The sequence below is a fragment of the Typopeltis vanoorti genome, chromosome 5, assembly GCF_054136105.1.
Source record: "Typopeltis vanoorti isolate ZY-2024b chromosome 5, IOZ_Tvanoo_1.0, whole genome shotgun sequence".
NCBI lineage: Eukaryota > Metazoa > Arthropoda > Arachnida > Uropygi > Thelyphonidae > Typopeltis > Typopeltis vanoorti.
The window spans coordinates 130270741-130290120 of record NC_143553.1 but is presented as its reverse complement, the minus strand read 5'-3'; the positions used below and the strand labels follow the sequence as shown (position 1 = coordinate 130290120).

At 35.3% G+C, this 19380-nt stretch overlaps 1 protein-coding gene across 1 annotated transcript in view; it reads left to right on the top strand.

The window, feature by feature from the left end:
- Positions 1–19380, top strand: part of LOC150106813 (WD repeat-containing protein 91) — a 324316-nt gene that overhangs the window by 151435 nt on the left and 153501 nt on the right. Inside the window, exon 8 of the mRNA XM_090392727.1 lies at positions 15764–15857. Coding sequence (XP_090248853.1) covers positions 15764–15857 — 94 coding nt within the window. The remainder of the gene's footprint in view (positions 1–15763; positions 15858–19380) is intronic.

Genomic DNA, 19380 nt, shown 5'->3' with positions numbered 1-19380 from the left:
CCTAATATACTAATTTTTAGTATCTGTTCATCAGCCACCCTTTGATCCATATCACTAGTTTCCAATCCATCTCCATTTTTTTTTTTTTTTTTTTTTTTTGCATAACAGATTTCTATGTGGTATTCGGTCAAATGTCTTTGCAAAATCCAGCAGAATCATTGTGTAGCCATACCCTTTATCCAACTTGGCTGTCACTCTTATTATAAAAAATTAGTAGATTACTAAGGCATGAACGACCTTTCACAAAGCCATGTGCCCCTCATAGAGTATCATATTATCTGTCCATTCATGAATTCCCTTTTTGACCAGAGTTTCTAGTACTTTTACCACTGGTTCTGAGATACTGATTGGTCTATAATCTGGTGGCACAGATTTGTTATGATCCATCGAGTCGTTTCAGACTCCTGGCGACTCCACGAACATACACTCTCCATTCCGATCTGTCCCTGACCATGTCTTTCAGAACCTCCAAGTGCACTCCAGTTGCTTCTTTAACTCCATCCACCCATCTAATTCTTGGTCTTCCTCTTCTCCTGCTTTCATCAACTTTAGCAAGCATCATCATCTTCTCCAGACTGTCATTTGCTTGCATAATATTCTGAAGTATGACAATTTTTGCTTGATCATAGCTTCAAGAGAGCAATCTGGCTTTACTTAGATCTGCCTTTATGCAAAGGAATTATATTGCCCTCCTTCAATTCTTTTGGAACTTAAATAGTCTAGTCAAAGGCAGTTCCCCTGCACATTCTCTTAAAATGTGAGCTGATATTCCATCCAAGCTGTATTTTCATTCAGATTCTGCAATATCTTAAGTGTCACCAATTCATTAATCTCTGTTCTAACATCAGTCCCTGTCATCTCTGACATAACAATATCATCACTTGGATGTTATACCTTTGCATAGTGGTCACTCAATTTTGTCTGCCTCTGTTACCTCGCTACCATCTGCACTCATTAAAGTTATCTTTCCATAGTCATTCTTTTTCCTATTTTCCAAATAACAAAATTGGGGTTTCTTTTAGCTTGTTTGACCAGTTTAATATCAAGCTGGTCACCTTTCTTGCCTTATTCTTGTACTGTTCATGAGTTAGATGGTCACCTTTCTCCCTATACTGTATTTTCCATGTATAAGACGAATCCTACTTTTACGAACCCAAAATTAAGAAATCAGTATTTCAAACATAAAACATAATGCACATTTTTTTAAATATTCCAAGTATATTTAGTAATTAGGTAATATTTTTAAGATACATGCTAAGATGCATTTTCTGGGCTCACTTGGTTTGTGTATGGCCAACCCTTTTCTCCTCATGAAGTTAAAGCACCATTTTGCTTTTCCTGTGAAATCAATGTTCATTTCTGTTGCAAACCTTTTTGCCTCATATTGAATAAGCTTGGTTGACACACATATCCCACTCTGGTGCTGCTCCATAATCCAAGTGTTAAGCCTCTGCTCAAGTTTGGCTGTTTTCCCTCTTAAGGCCCTCTTATTTTTTGGCATCTCAACTAGTTGTTCTTCCTGTTTTCTCCACTATCTAATCATACCTCCTCCCACTGAGTATATGATTAAAAAGTGGAGAAAACAGGAAGAACGACTACTCGAGATGCCAAAAAAGAAGAGGGCCTTAAGAGGGAAAACAGCTAAACTTGGAGCAGCGGCTTAACACTTGGATTATGGAGCAGTGCCAGAGTGGGATATGTGTGTCAACCAAGCTTATTCAATATGAGGGCAAAAAGGTTTGCAAGAGAAATGAACGTTGATTTCACAGGAAAGTGTCTGTCTCTCTGAAGCTTTATTTCCATGTTCTTTTGTGTAATTGATGACTTTTAACTTGAATTTTGAAGAATATATGACAATCGTTTTTTTTTTGGACATTTTTTGAGCTAGTGCTCAAAATATTATTAATGCATTAACTTACCCCGCCAACAAGTTGCAGACATATGAATGCTTTCAGAGTTCTGATTAGTTTATTCGGAATCAGCTGTTAATGACGTCATTGACAAAGGTTAGTGATTGGCAGAAGCCTGTTCATGGAGACGACGTACCATCAGTTTCGCCAGAGCAACTGCAGATCTTTTGACAGGTTACCCCCCCGTGTACAAAATGACACCCAATTTTTGGTCTAAAAATTTTAGAAAAAAGTATTGTCTTATACACAGAAAAATATGATATATACCCTCAACAATCTTTTTTTTTTGTAGCTCATGCTTAATGATATTGCTCATTCATCCAACTCCTACCTTATTTACTCTTCTGACCTTTGGTATAATGTTATATTGCTTCTTTCAGATGTCTCTCATGCACTATGTACATCCTTCTCTTGTACATAGTGCATGAGAAGGATGTACATAGTGCATGAGAGACACTATGTACAATGTACATCCTTCTCTTGTAGAACTTTATTCCATAATACTGCTTCAAGCTGCCTCCTGCGTATCATAATTACGTCTTATAGTTCCACATCCCCTTTCTTAACTGGAATTTCCATATTTTTTGCTACATCCCAAGTCAAGACAATGGAGTTAATATCAAGATAATTTTCATGAACAATACATTCTGGCAAAAATATTCAGTTCAAAATTACTAAAGACTGATTATAGCAATCTCTCAGTTATTAGATTGCATTGGAAAATCAGTTTGCTTGTCAGATAATTGAGGGCATAGTTATCTGAAGGTACTGTTATGTGTCTTCTGTACCAGAAGACACTTAACACACCCATTCAGTTATCGGTTAACTTAGGGTTTGATTATTTGAAGGTTAATTGAGACATCATGATATTATCTGCATTAATAGTATTCCCATGAATACCTCAAGAAACTATTTGATGATTAACTATAAAGCAAAATGTTAAAGTTAAAAATATATTTCTGTAAATGCTTCTATTTTTTTTTTTTTTAAGTTTTCTGATTTTTTTTTCCTTTAGTTAAACTGAACTCAAAATCCTGCTGAATATATCAAATTTATAATAGATATAACGTAATTATATAATTAATAGTAAATATAATGTAGATTTTTTTATAGTGTACAGAGACTGATTTATTACTAGCTTAATTACTGTGAAGTTTAATACAACATTAGATTTGCATTAACAGTGCTTAAATGTATATTAACAGAACAGATTAAGATATAGATAAGATACAGAAGTAATTCATTTGATAAAGCACATTTTAACAAGTTGCTTGTTGAAACCTTTCATAACTGGACCATCAGGATAGAGACCATTATACTGCAAGATCAACTCTAGGCACTGACTTGAGATTTTTTTGTAGTTTTTTTTTTTTTTTTCAGCCTCTTGCTGGGATGGAAAAACCATATGTTAATATATTAACATAAGGTTTTTCCATCCCAGAAACTTTTGTTTTTAATAATGCAACTCAGAAAAATCAATTGTGGGATTAGCAATTCCACAATTAGCTGTCACATGAGAGTGCAGACCAGCTTTCAACAATTTCCAAAAGTTGCTAAAATGGATGAAGAATATAAAAGGTATTACAAGATTTATTTTTTTTATTTATACATTCACACTCCAAAATTTTTATTCCTCTTGTCACTTTGCAGACATAAAATGCTGTACTTCACATAGGATAAAATAGTGCATATGTTTTTATGTAGCAGTTAGGAAAAATGAAATAAATATGCATCGCTAAATTCCTGACATGTACCCTCAAGGGGTATACAGGATTATGATAGTACTACATGAAAAATTTACATCATTACTAACTTCCTATCAACAATTTTCCTCCAAATCAATCTGTTGCCTGTGAAGACTCTAACATTATCAGATCTTATACTTCTCTCCTCTAAAGCATTTTTTTGCTGTATCAATTTGCCTATATCTTGGTCTTCCTATGGACCTTTTCCTTGCCAACCAGGCAGAAAACACTTGTTTTGCTAATCTTTCCTCCCATTCTGTTCAAGTGACCATACCACCTGAGATTAGCTCTCTAATACATTAAAGCATGTTTCCTAATATCCTTGTTTTTAATGATGTTGGCATTGATGCCATCTGTTCATGCCCCTAATCCTTCTCAGGACTCTCATATCTGCAGTCTCTAGTCATTGGTCAAGTGTTTTACTTCTTACCCAGCTCTCAGATCCATAAGTTAAAATTGGTTTGAACACTGTCTTGTATATAGCTAATTTAGTGTTTTGACTAATTTCTCTCTTATTCCATATAAATATATTCAGTTGACTTCCTACCATCCTGGCTTTGTTGATTCTGTTGTTTATTTCCATATTTAATTTACCATCTTCACTAAAAATTGTGCCTCATCATCATCATCATCATCAAATTCCTGCCATGTACCCTCAAGGGATGTACAGGATATGACAGTACTACATGAAAAAATTACATCATTACTAACTTCCTATCTACAATTTTCCTCCAAATCAGTCTGTTACTTGTCAAGACTCCAACATTATCAGATCTTATATTTCTATCGTCTAAGGCTCTTTGTACCGTATCAATCCACCTATATCTTGGTCTTCCTCTGGGTCGTTTTCCTGCCAACCTGGAAGAGAACACTTGTTTTGCTAATCTTTCCTCTCCCATTCTATTTAAGTGACCATACCATCTGAGATTAGCTCTGCTAACGCATTCCTGGATGCTGACAATGTCAAGTTCTTTCCTAATATCCTCATTTTTAATATGATATTGCCATTGATGCCATCTGTTCATGCCTCTAATCTTTCTCAGAACTCTCATATCTGCAGTCTCTAGTCATTGGTCAAGTGTTTTACTTCTTACCCAGCTCTCAGATCCATAAGTTAAAATTGGTTTGAACACTGTCTTGTATATAGCTAATTTAGTGTTTTGACTAATTTCTCTCTTATTCCATATAAATATATTCAGTTGACTTCCTACCATCCTGGCTTTGTTGATTCTGTTGTTTATTTCCATATTTAATTTACCATCTTCACTAAAAATTGTGCCTCATCATCATCATCATCATCAAATTCCTGCCATGTACCCTCAAGGGATGTACAGGATATGACAGTACTACATGAAAAAATTACATCATTACTAACTTCCTATCTACAATTTTCCTCCAAATCAGTCTGTTACTTGTCAAGACTCCAACATTATCAGATCTTATATTTCTATCGTCTAAGGCTCTTTGTACTGTATCAATCCACCTATATCTTGGTCTTCCTCTGGGTCGTTTTCCTGCCAACCTGGCAGAGAACACTTGTTTTGCTAATCTTTCCTCTCCCATTCTATTTAAGTGACCATACCATCTGAGATTAGCTCTGCTAACGCATTCCTGGATGCTGACAATGTCAAGTTCTTTCCTAATATCCTCATTTTTAATATGATATTGCCATTGATGCCATCTGTTCATGCCTCTAATCTTTCTCAGGACTCTCATATCTGCGGTCTCTAGTCTTTGGTCAACTGTTTTACTTCTGACCCAGCTCTCAGATCCATAAGTTAAAATTGGTTTGAACACTGTCTTGTATACAGCTAATTTAGTGTTCCGACTAATTTCTTTCTTATTCCATATGAATTTATTCAATTGACTTCCCACGATACCAGATTTGCTGATTCTGTTGTCTATTTCTATATTTAGTTTACCATCTTCAGTAAAAATTGTGCCTAAGTAGCTGAAATGTTTTACTTGTTCCACAGGATCTCCATTCACAACACAGTTGACATTTTCAATGATTCTGCCTATTTTCATTGTCTTTGTCTTTTTATTGCTGACCTTCATACCATACCTATTACAACAGCTATTCAATTTAGTCAGAGAATCTTGCAGACTTGTAGCGGATTTATTTAGAAGTATAACATCATCCGCATAAAGCAAAGAGCTGACATTAACATCTCCAATTTTGATATCAGGTTTAATACCACATTCCTTCATAATGTGATCCATATAGATAATGAATAACAGAGGGGATAATGTACATCCTTGTCTCACACCAGATTAAACATTAAACCATCTTCCTGTACTTCCTTCAATTCTAACTGCTGACTCACAACTCAAATAAAAACTAAGTATTGCTTGATATAATGCCCCATTGACACCATATAACTGCAGCGTATTGAATAGTTTCTCTCTTGGCACCTAGTCATATGCCTTTTCCAAATCGACAAAACTTAAATACAGATCTTTGTTATATTCCCATGCTTTCTCGACTATTTGCCGTAAAGTGAAGATCTAATCCTGACAGCCTCTATTTGGCCTGAATCCAGCTTGTTCTTCACCATGCTTTTCTTCCACAATTCTTCTCAACCGTTTCTCAAGTATACTTGCATAGATCTTGCCAGGAACACTCAGTAGGGAAATACCTCTGTAATTCTCACATTCAGTTTTATTTCCCTTTTTATATATGGGTACTATGAGAGCTCTACTCCAATCATCGGGAATTCGTCCCTCTGTCCAGGCTTTCTGAACTATGCAGTGCAGCCACTGTAAGACTCTTATACCACCATACTTCAGCATTTCTGGTCGAATATCATCTACTCCTGCTGCCTTTCCACATTTCAAGCCTTTGATGGCTTTTTCTACTTCAAGTATGGATATGTATTCCTGACTGCATGCCTGGTCAGTGTTTTTTATCACTGTGCTGTCATTACTGCTTGTTTCATTTAGCAGTTTTTCCAAGTAATTACTCCATACTTCAAGGATATCTTTTTCTCCTGTTTTCATTTCACCTTTATCATCTCTAATTCCTTTTACAGCACTCTTTCCTCCATTCCTAAGCTTCTTCAACAACCTCCAGAATATTTTGCCACCTTCTTGATATTTATTTTCTATATTCTTGCCAAAGTCCTCCCATGACTTTTGTTTAGCTAGTTTTACACACTGTTTAGCTTTCTTACATTTGTCTCTGTATTCTGTAAGAGTAAAAGTTGACTTATTTGCCAGGAACTTTTGATATGCTTTCTTCTTTTCCTTCACTGCCTCTTTAACTTCCTGTGTCCACCAGGGAGTTCTGATTTTTTTATCCTTGCACACAACCTCACCACATGCCTCTCTGGCAGAATCAATCAATGTTTCCTTCAGAGTTTGCCAATGAATCTCCAAGGTTTGATTCCTGTTCTCAAATTCTTTCATTTTCTTTTCAATAATACTTCTGTATTTTAGTCTACAGTTCACATCTGAGAGCTGCTCAACTTTTATTCGCTTTAAAACTTTCTTACATGTTATTCTTTTCAATATGAAATTCAATTTTATCCTGCTCAAGACTAAATAGTGATCACTTCCAATTTCAAATCCTCTGTACACTCTGGTGTCCTGCACCAGGGAGAAAATATCACTATCAACAATAACATAGTCAATGAGACTTTTCTTATTCCTAGCCTCTTCTCTCCATGTGAATTTGTGCACATTTTTATGTTGGAACATGGTGTTAGTAATAACCAGTCCATGTCCTGAGCAGAAATCCAACAGATATTTGCCATTATTATTAGCTTTGCTCTTTTCTCCAAATTTTCCCAAAATATTTTTGTATGTCTCACAATCATTTCCTACTCTGCTATTTAGATCCCCAACAAGGACCAACTTTTCCTTTTTCATTGTGTCAGTTGCTTTTTCTAAAGCCTCAAAAAATTCCTCCACTTCTACCTTAGTAGAACCTTCTGTGGGACCATAGGCACAAATAAGTCTCATTGTCCAGTTCCCCATTCTCATATTTGCCCACATTACTCTACTTGAGACTGATTGCCATTCAAGAAGATTAGCCTCGTATTTTGTGTTAAATACTATGGCTACTCCTTCTTTTCCTCGATTGTCATTTCCTGAATATAACATTTTGTATTTATTGTTCAGAAAGATCTCACCAGTTTTGGTCTTTTTTGTTTCAGTCACCCCTATTATGTCGATCTGGTACTTATCTAATTCCTCAGCTAGCTCCATTTCTTTGCCATTCAGGCTTCTTATGTTGATAGTACCGATCTTTAACTCTGGTGATGTTGAGTTGGGGTTTGTTTTCAGATTTGTTCCAGTAGCTGACTTTTCGCTGTTTGCCCTGGTTCCCTGGCGAAAACAACGGGGACCTTGTTTAACCGGGCGACGCCCCAGCCGGCATGAAATTTTGTCATGTTGTACCATCATTTTTTATATTGGTTTAACCAATAAGATTACAATTTGGTCGGCTAAATCCCAAAATTGTGCCTAAGTAGCTGAAATGTTTTACTTGTTCTATAGGTTCTCCATTCGCAATGCAATTCATATTTTCCATGCTTCTGCCTATTTCCATTGTCTTTGTCATGCTGACCTTCATACCATATCTGTTACAACAATTATTCAGTTTAGTCAGGGAATCTTGCAGATTTGTAGTGGATTTATTTAGAAGTATAACATCATTTGCATAAAGCAAAGAGCTGACATTAACATCTCCAATTTTGATATTGGGTTTAATACCACTTATTAAATCCTTCATAATGTGATCCATATCATCATCATCATCATCATCACGAACCATGGGCTCACTGCCCGTTGATGTCTGATGCCTGTTTCGCTATCTTCTTCCACCTTTCTTTGTCCAATGCACAGTGTCGCAGTTTTTGTACACCCATTCCACGCCAGTCTTTTATATCGTCTATCCATTCTCTGTATGGTCTACCACTTCTGTTTAAACCATCCAAAACACCAAATATAAATGTCTTTATCTTCCGGTCCTCACTCATTCTACAGATATGTCCAAATAATTGCATCTTCCGTTTTATAATCTTCTGCATTAGATTCTGGTTTGGTTGTAGCTTCTGATAGAGCTCTTCATTGGTGATTTTCTATATCCAACCTATTCTTAGAATCTTCTTGTAACAAGTTCTTTCAAATGCCAAAATTCTTTTTCTTGATTCCTTATTTATTACTCACGTTTCAGATCCGTACAGTACCCAACTCAAGATGCATGTTTCCAGTACTCTTAGTTTTGTTTGCAGACTGATCACTTTTCCAGATGTTATCCATGGCCTTCAGATTTGTTCTTCCCTTTGCAATCCTGATCTTTATTTCTTTTTTACAGTCCAAGTCATATGTCACTTTACTTCCCAAATATGTGAATTGTTCAACATTTTCACTTTTTTCCAAGTTCATAACAAGTCCAAATCTCTTCCCTTCCTTGTTTAACAGTTTCAGTGTTTTTTGTAGTTCTCTTTCGTCTTCTTCGATAATAACAATGTCATCTGCAAATCTCAGATTGTTAATTCTCATTCCATGTACAGATATTCCTTTGGCATCTTCCTTCAATTTGTCCATTGCTCTTTCTAAATGTGCGATGAAAATGCTTGCTGATATTGGGTCTCCCTGTCTAGTACCTCTGCTTGTTTTAAACCATTTCCCCAAATCATCACCTATTCTAACTGCGCCACTGCATTCTAATAAACATCTTTTAATATAGCTATTAGTTTTTTTATCAATTCCATAGGATTCCAGAACTGCTAATGTCACTTTCTGGTCAATACTGTGAAATCCTTTCTGAAAATCAACAAAGCAAGTATATATGTTTTTGTTTTTTCTCCTAGCTTTCTCTGCTATTAACCTCATATAGATAATGAATAATAGAGGGGATAATGTACATTATTGTCTGATACCAGATTTAACATTAAACCATCTTCCTGTACTTCGTTCAATTCTGACTGCTGATTTAGAATTCAAATAAAGACTAAGTATTGTTTGATATAATGCCCAACTGACACCATACAAATGTAGGGTTGTGTGGTATCAGGTGAATAGCTTCTCTCTTGGCACCTTGCATATGTATTTTCCAGATCTGCAAAACTTAAATACAGATCTTTGTTATATTCTCATGGTTTCTCAACTACTTGTCATAAAGTGAAAATCTGATCATCCTGAAGCCTCTATTTGGCCTGAATCTAGCTTGTTCTTCAAGCTTCTCTTCCACAATCCTTCTCAACCATTTCTCAAGTATACTGGCATAAATCTTACCAGGAACATTCAGTAGAGAAATACCTCCTGTAATTCTCACATTTAGTTTTATTTCCTTTTTTATATATGGGTACTATGAGAGCTCTATTGTAATCATTTGGAATTTGTCCCTCTGTCCAGGCCTTCTGAACTTGTCGAATATCATCTACTCCAGCTGCCTTTCCACATTTCAGACTTTCGATGGCTTTCTCTACTTCAAGTATGGATATGTATTCCTGATTGCATGCCTAGTCTGTGTTTTTTTAATACGGTGCTGTCACCGATTGTTTCATTTAGCAATTTTTCGAAGTAATTACTCCATACTACAAGGATATCTTTTATCCAGTTTTGATGTCACCTTTATCATCTCTAATTTCTTTTACAGCACTCTTTCCTCCATTTCTGAGCTTCAACAACCTCCAGAATCTGAGATGAGATCTCCTTATAGCCTTTAAAGGAATGCGGAGAACCGACCAGGACTTCTTACCTAATGTCCAATCCTCACCTTCTCTTGGTGCACCCTGTTGGGTATCTACCTGGATACTGAACGAACGAGGATGGGCTGGCAATTTGGGATTTAGCTGACCAAATTGTATTCTTATTGGCTTAAACCAATATAAAAATTGATGGCACCACATGACAAAATTTTGATGGCTGAGGCGTCGCCCGGTTAAACAAGGCCCCGGTTGTTTTTGCTAGGGAACCAGGGCGAACAGCGAAAAGTCAGCTACTGAAACAAATCTGAAAGCACACCCCAACTCAACATCACCAGAGTTAAAGATTGGTAATATCAACATAAGAAGCTTGAATGGCAAAGAAATACAGCTAGCTGAGGAATTAGATAAGTACCAGATCGACATAATTGGGGTGACTGAAACAAAAAAGACAAAAACTAGTGAGATCTTTCTGAACAATAAATACAAAATGTTATATTCAGGAAATGAAAATCAAGGAAAACAAGGAGTAGCCATAGTATTCAACACAAAATACGAGGCTAATCTTCTTGAATGGCAGGCAGTCTCAAGTAGAGTGATGTGGGCAAAATATCAGAATGGGGAATTGGACAGTGAGACTTATTTGTGCCTATGGTCCCACAGAAGGTTCTACTAAGGTAGAAGTGGAGGAATTTTTTGATGCTTTAGAAAAAGCAACTGACACAATCAAAAAGGAAAAGTCTGTCCTTGTTGGGGATCTAAATAGCAGAGTAGGAAATGATTGTCAGACATACAAAAATATTTTGGGAAAATTTGGAAAAAAGAGCAAAGCCAGTAATAATGGCAAATACCTGTTGGATTTCTGCTCAGGTCATGGAATGGTTATTACTAACACCATGTACCAACATAAAAATGTGCACAAAGTCACATGGAGAGAAGAGGCAAGGAATAAGAAAAGTCTCATTGACAATGTTATTGTTGATAGTGATGTTTTCTCCCTAGTGCAGTACACCAGAGTGTACAGAGGATTTGAAATTGGAAGCGATCACTATTTAGTCTTGAGCAGGATAAAACTGAATTTCATATTGAAAAGAATAACATGTAAGAAATTTTTAAAGGGAATAAAAGTTGAGCAGCTCTCGGATGTGAACTGTAGACTAAAATACACAAAGATTATTGAAGAAAAAATGAAAGAGTTTGAGAACAGTAACCAAACCTTGGAGATTCAGTGAAAAACCTTGGAGAAAACCCTGATTGATTCAGCCAGAGAGGCATGTGGTGAGGTTGTCTGCAAGGATAGAAAAATCAGAACTCCATGGTGGACACAGGAAGTTAATGAGGCATGGAAGCAAAAGAAGAAAGTATATCAAAAGTTCCTGGCAAATAAGTCAGCTTGTGCTCTTAGAGAATACAGAGACAAATGTAAGAAAGCTAAACACTGTGTAAAACTAGCTAAACAAAAGTCATGGGAGGACTTTGGCAAGAACATAGAAAATAAATATCAAGAAGGTGGTAAGATATTCTGGAGGTTGTTGAAGAAGCTTAGAAATGGATGAAAGAGTGCTTTAAAAGGAGTTAGAGATTATAAAGGTTACATGAAAACAGGAGAAAAAGATATACTTGAAGTATGGAGTAATTATTTCAAAAAATTGTTAAATGAAACAAGCAGTTACAGCACAGTGGTAAAAAAACACTCAACAGGCATACAGTCAGGAATACATATCCATACTTGAAGTAGAAAAAGCCATCAAAGGCTTGAAATGTGGAAAGGCAGCAGGAGTAGATGATATTTGACCAGAAATGCTGAAATATGGTGGTATAAAAGTCTTACAGTGGCTGCACTGCATAGTTCAGAAAGCCTGGACAGAGGGATAAATACCCGATGAGTGGAGTAGAGCTCTAATAGTACCCGTCTATAAAAAGGGAAATAAAACTGAATGTGAGAATTATAGAGGTATTTCCCTACTGAGTGTTCCGGGCAAGATCTATGCAAGTATACTTGAGAAACGGTTAAGAAGAATTGTGGAAGAAAACCTTGGTGAAGAACAAGCTGGATTAGGCCAAATAGAGGCTATCAGGATCAGATCTTCACTTTATGACAAATAGTTGAGAAAGCATGGGAATATAACAAAGAACTGTATTTAAGTTTTGTCGATCTGGAAAAGGCATATGACAAGGTGCTGCCAAGAGAGAAATTATTCAATACGCTACAGTTGTATCGTGTCAATGGGGCATTATATCAAGCAATTCTTAGTCTTTGAGTTGTAAATCAGCAGTTAGGATTGAAGGAAGTATATGAAGATGGTTTAATGTTAAATCTGGTGTGAGCCAAGGATGTACATTATCCCCTCTGTTATTCATTATCTATATGGATCATTTTATGAAGGAAAGTGGTATTAAACCTGATATCAGAATTGAAGATGTTAATGTCAGCTCTTTGCTTTATGCGGAAGATGTTATACTTTAAATAAATCTGCTACAAGTTTGCAAGATTCCCTGACTAAATTGAATAACTGTTGTAATAGATATGGTATGAAGGTCAGCTTTAAAAAGACAAAGACAATGAAAATAGGTAGAATTGTTGAAAATGGCATTAATGGAAATATCATATTAAAATCGAGGATATTAGGAAAGAACTTGACATTGGCAGCATCTAGGAATGCGTTAGCAGAGCTAATCTCAGGTGGTATGGTCACTTAAACAGAATGGGCGAGGAAAGATTAGCAAAATAAGTGTTCTCTGCCAGGTTGGCAGAAAAACGACCCAGAGGAAGACCAAGATATAGGTGGATTGATACGGTACAATGTGCCTTATACGATAGAAATATAAGATCTGATAATGATAATATTGGAGTCTTGACAAGTAACAGAGTGATTTGGACGAAAATTGTAGATAGGAAGTTAGTAATGATGTACATTTTTCATGTAGTACTATCATATCCTGTACACCCCTTAAGGGGTGTACAGGATATGATAGTACTACATGAAAAATGATTTGATGGTGATACAGGATATGATTTGATGATGATGTTCTTACCAAAGGCTTCCTATGACTTTTGTTTAGCTAATTTTATACAATGCTGTGCTTTCTCATATTTTTCTCTGTATTTTCTAAGAGCATAAGCTGAGTTACTTGCTATGAATTTTTGACATGCTTTCTTCTTTTCCTTGACTGCCTCTTTAACTTCCCGGTCCACCAGTTCTGATTTTTCTATCCTTGCAGACAACCTCACCACCTGCCTCTCTGGCTGAATTAATCACTGTTTTCTTCAGGACTTGCCACTGAATCTTCAAAGTTTGGTTGTTGTTCACAAACTCTTTTTTTTTTTTTTTTTTGAATAATGTTTGTGTAGTTATTTACATCTCACATCTGAGAGCTGCTCAACTGTTATTTGCTTTAAAACCTTTTTACATGTTCTTCTTTTCAATATGAAATTCAATTTTGTCCTTCTCAAGAGTAAATGGTGATCACTTCCAATTTTTCCACCAGAGAGAAAACATCCCTATCAACAATAACGTAGTCAATGAGACTTTTCTTATTCCTTGCCTCTTCTCTCCTTGTTAATTTGTGCACATTTTTATGTGAGAACATGGTGTTAGTAATAACCAGTCTGTGTCCAGAGCAGAAATCCAACAGGTAACTGCCATTATTATTAACTTTGCTATTTTTCTCTAAATTTTTCCAAAGCATTTTTGTATGTCTGACAATCATTTCCTACTCTGCTATTTAGATCCCCAACAAGGACAACTTTTCATTTTTCATTGTGTCAGTTGCTTTTTCTAATGCCTCAAATTCCTCCACTTCTACCTTGTAGAACCTTCTGTGGAACCATAGGCACAAATAAGTCTCATTGTCCAATTCCCCATTCTGATATTTGCCTATATCACTCTTCTTGATATTGCCTGCCATTCAAGAAGATTAGCGTCATATTTAGTGTTGAATACTATGGCTACTCCTTCTTTTCCTTGATTGTATCATTGCCTGAATATAACATTTTGTATTTATTGCTCAGAAAGATCTCGCCTGTTTTTGTCTTTTTTGTTTCAGTCACTCCTATTATATTGATCTGATACGTATCCAATTCCTCAGCCAACTCCATTTCTTTGCCATTCAGGCTTCTTATGTTGATGGTACCGATCTTGAACTCTGATATTGCATATGCATTTTACATTAATAAAACATTATTTACATTAATATAGAGGATTTCTTTAGTCCAATTATGCTTGGGACTTGTTCAGACATGCAGAAAGAAATACAGTAATGAAGTGCTTAAATATGGAGGTATAAATAATTTACTGTGATTTACTGCATAATTTAGAAGGTTAAATTCCAGATTAGTGGAGTAGAACTTTTTTTTTTATTGAAAATAACATGGAAAATATGAACTATATTTTCAGTAGAGGAGCTATAGAATAAGAAATATTTCAACTGTTTAGGTATATTTTTTGATGAACATGACAAATTAAATATAGAAATGCATAATAAGGATAAGAAAAGCTGATATGATGAGATGCAAGAATAAATTTATGGAATAAGGGAGAAATTAGTTACAATAGTAAACAGGACTAAGAATAGTAGACTGAATACCTGTATACAAAACTAGTACATCTAAGTTGCATTAGAAATAAAACAGTTGAAGATTAGATACCATGCATATGAGATTTCTGAGGAAAATTAGAGAAGTGAACAGATATCACCAATGACATTATTTTATTTTAGTAAAAGGAAAGATATTAGAATGGAACTCGACATATCAAAGGATCTGTGAGCAGAAATGATCTGTGGTAGTATGATCCATTAAACAGGATTGGTGATGAAAAGCTAGCAAAACAGGTTTTTGATGAAATACCAATAACTACAGTGAAAAGAGACCCATAGGAAAACTGGAATCTAGATGAGTTGCAGCTAATTACTCCTTTGTGAACCAGAATATTAGATCAGATGACATTAAAATTTCAAACAATCCTGTTGATAGGAATCTGGTAATGTAAATTTAATTGTATAGTGTTGTCATAGTATTCTGCGTACGTCTTCAAGAGAATGTACAAATCAGGAAATGAAGATATTTTCATTGGCAATCATCTCCAAACAGTGAACTTTGTTTTAAGCAATGACTTAAAAAAGCATTCCAAGTGAGATAAAGGAATGTCTACGAAGTATAAATATCTAAAGAAATTTGACTTCAACTATAGGCTTAATTTTATTATCATTAGATCATCAGACAACAGTTAATAGCTAAAAGCAAACTTAAAAAAAAAAGGGGGGGGAGGGTGCATTTGCTTTTAAAATTATTTCAAAGTAATTTTAAGTTTTAGTTATAACTTTAAGACCTTATGTTGAAAGAAATATTGCATGCGTTTTCTTTCCAAAAGTATTTTAAATAAATTTTAATTACAGCTCTTTTATTTTGTAAACCTATTTACATTTACAACAGTTTCTTGCCACATGACAGGAAGACCTTAGTTCTCAAGGTTTGTCACAGTCCATGGAAGCTACATCATTTAGAATATCTGGTTCATTACACTCATCTCAGACTTCTCATCAAAGTAAGTGGCAGTCACCAAATTTTAAATATTTGAATATAAAATATCGTTTTAATAATTCAAGTTGTTTATGCATGTATTGAGTTATTACAATAGTGTTAGTTTTATATAATACAAAATACATTTGATTTCAACAATATTCTAAATTCTTTTCATTTTCTAATTATTTCTGTTACTTCTGAATTATTATTATAGACCAGGGACATAATTTTTAGAAGTAAAATACGAATGAAGATAATGATACTTAAAGTGAAGTTGGAATACATATTTTGGATTGCAGATTAGTTGAAGGTGGTGTAGTTCAATGAATCAGGTCTTCTGATCCACAATGGGAGTATGGCTCAAGTTTGGAGTCTACTACTTGAGATTTTCAATCTAACTTTGTTCAACAACAGTATACGAAGGCACTTAAAAAAAAAATAAATCAGTGGATTGCAACAAAAGCCCCAGCTTCACACTCAGTCTATATCAAGTCATGCAACAAATGCAAAACAGCCATCAGCATATCCAAAATTGACTTTGACAGCAGAAAATGCGTGCCTTGTACAAAATTGCCTTCTTATACCTTGCAAGAGCCATCGAATTCAACTTCTGTGTGTTTCCATTTCTTTCTTTTTCTCTCATTCAAGATGGCACACCTATTACAACATTTAAAGTTGACCCCCTGGCATCATTCTCCTCCTAGCTCCTGCAAAGATGCCTTTAGTTTTTAGTGTCTTTCAGCAAAAAAAAAAAAAAAGGATTTTAAATAACTTCGATATCAAAAATTTTTCTGTTGTTGATGGCATTGCATCAATAGTACTCAAAAATCCAAAGCTACTTCTGAACTAACATTTGTTCTGTATCATCTCTGCAATATTTTATGCTCAGCTGGCATTCATCTTAATACACAGAAGCAAGCATATATCGAACCTGTTTGAAAAAAGGGTGATAAGTCAATGAGCTTATCTAGTCTAAGTCTAGATAAGCCTGGCAGCATCATTCTTCTTCTGTATACCTTCTGTCTCTCAGCAAGAAGGCATTAGAAGGATTTTCTTCTTCCTAACATGGATTTTAGACCAGGTGGCATGTTCTGGTCTCACACTATCTCTTTCTTGGTCTTCCGATTCTTCCTTTTCCACTTATTTTATATTTGCATAATATTTTTGATAGTCTGCTGTCATCCATTCAATTTAAATGTTCTATCCATTTTTGTTTATACTGTCTTATGTAGTAATTATAGTAAAACCTCTTTTTTACACTTTTCAGGGGACTGATGGGAAAAAAGTATAAATAGCAGGAAATGTAAAAAAACATTTAAAAAAGGCTAAAAGATGACTTACTGCTAGTATGTTAGTCTACATACTAAATTACAAAATTTAATAACCGAAAATAAATGAATTTACAATTACTTACATTTATCTATGTAAAAAAATCTTTAATTGTTGACTGTTTTTTTGACATAGCGCCAGATTGCTTTGCATTGAGTTCAATGCTTGACCTGTTTTTTTCTATCGTGTTCAAAGTGGACACGGAGAGTCCAAGATCCTTTGCTAAATGCATGTGTTCCAGCATGCCAATCTACACGTAGCAGAATTGCCATCTTTTCTTCTACCAAAATACATTTTCTGTCTTTTTTCTCCATGTTAGTAACATGAATAATCCACCACTGCAAATTGAAAGCAACATTCACATGCTAAATTACTTAGCAGAAATTCTGCAATATTAATTCGTACTGTGATTGAAAAATCACGGTATCACTCATCACTACATTACTGCTGCACATGTGCAAGTCACCATGATGGCGGAAATGAAACTATACAGCTGAAAGCAATGCCATCTGGGAACAGAAATGCGCAGATTATCGATTCAAAAATCAGTATTGCCACCCGAGAAAAAAACGCAAATCACAGGAAATAACGTCTACATCAAGTTGTTAATGGCGGGAAAACAATATATCGTAAGAATTGGCTTTAAGACGGGACCAACGGAAAATGATGTGAATGGCAGGAAAACGTAAATTGCTGGAACTTAAAAACAGGGTTTTAATGATTGGTTTTATATTCAGGGATTGTAAAATTTCTTCATTTGTTTTATGGTCCCATTTGGTATATCCAGCTATTTTTCTGAGATATTTCATTTCTACTGTTTGAATTTGTTTTTCATCTTTCCTTTTTTTATTGTTCATGTTTTGCTTCTGTATAGTAGAGTTGGTTTTGGCAAGACACTATATAATCCAATTCTAGTGTGTTTTTGTACTAGGGATGGCTTAAATATATTATTTATTATGTCATTTACTTTGACAAAGTTTGATATTTTAGTGTCTGTCTTTTTCTTCTTCATATAATAAATCACATCCTAAGTATTTGAAAGTACTTGGTCTTCCGATAGGATTATTTTAAATAACTTAAATATCAAAACTTTTTTCTGGTATTGACCATCTCACCAGTACTACTTGAAAGCTGTATACCAAAACAACCATTTTGTTCTGTATTATCTCTACAATCTTCTGTGCTCAGCTGGCACTTATCCTAATACAGAGAAGCAAGCATATATTTGAACCCTTTCAAAAAAAGGGTGATACGTCTATGTCAAACTACTGACCAGTTACCGTCACCTAAGCCCTCTCTAAAATAATCAACAGCAAGCTTTTCCTTTACTAAAGGCCCACCAATTAATCAGTGACCATCATTGTGGATTCTGCTATTTTAGATCCATCCTGCATCACTGAACACATGCTTTGGATGTTTTTAGAGAAATGTCTTGTTGCTGTTGACATTTCCAGAGCATTTGATTATGTGTAGCACGTAGAGGCTTGCTCATTAAATTTGCCATCTTTTACGGTGGGTAGACAGCGTTCTCTCTCTGGGTGTTCACTGCATGTCATAGTGGATGGCCTCCTCTCATGAAGCTTCTCCACCAGTGCAGGAGTCTTGGTGCTCTTCTCTATCTCCTACTCCTTTATATATGAATGACCTTCTGACACATATCAGTGTTAGATCCTGAATGGAAAACTTTTGAAAGGAAATAATTCATTCAGGATTTAACATGTTAAATCTAACAACTTAAGGAGATACCTGCATTCTAGCAGAAAATAAAGAAAATTGTTTGCTATATGTATTCCTTATATGTAATTTACTGCGATTTATTGCTGTCTAACCAGAAATCAAAATAGAGAATTTATGTCAGAATAGAGATTTGTATAAGAAAATTATTAGTTTCATTAAGGTATCTAGTATGCTGTAAATCACTAGATAAGTTGTAAGTATTAGTCCAACGGTCGCATGTGAGCTGTACAAGTTGAGCATAGGGCCGGAGGCAATGGTATATGCAGAAGGTGATGTTAGCACGCTTTCCACGAAAACAGCACTCCAAGAGCAACAGGAAAGTAAGGGATCAACTTGGGATCATGAACGAAGAGGGTCGTGCAGAAAATATGCAGCGGAAAAAGAGGGCGCACGAACTGGGAATATAAGGCGATGCAAAGCCATTTTACAGGACTTTTCCTGGCTGTTCTTCTCGTGGATCCTTTGACTGGTGGTTCGAG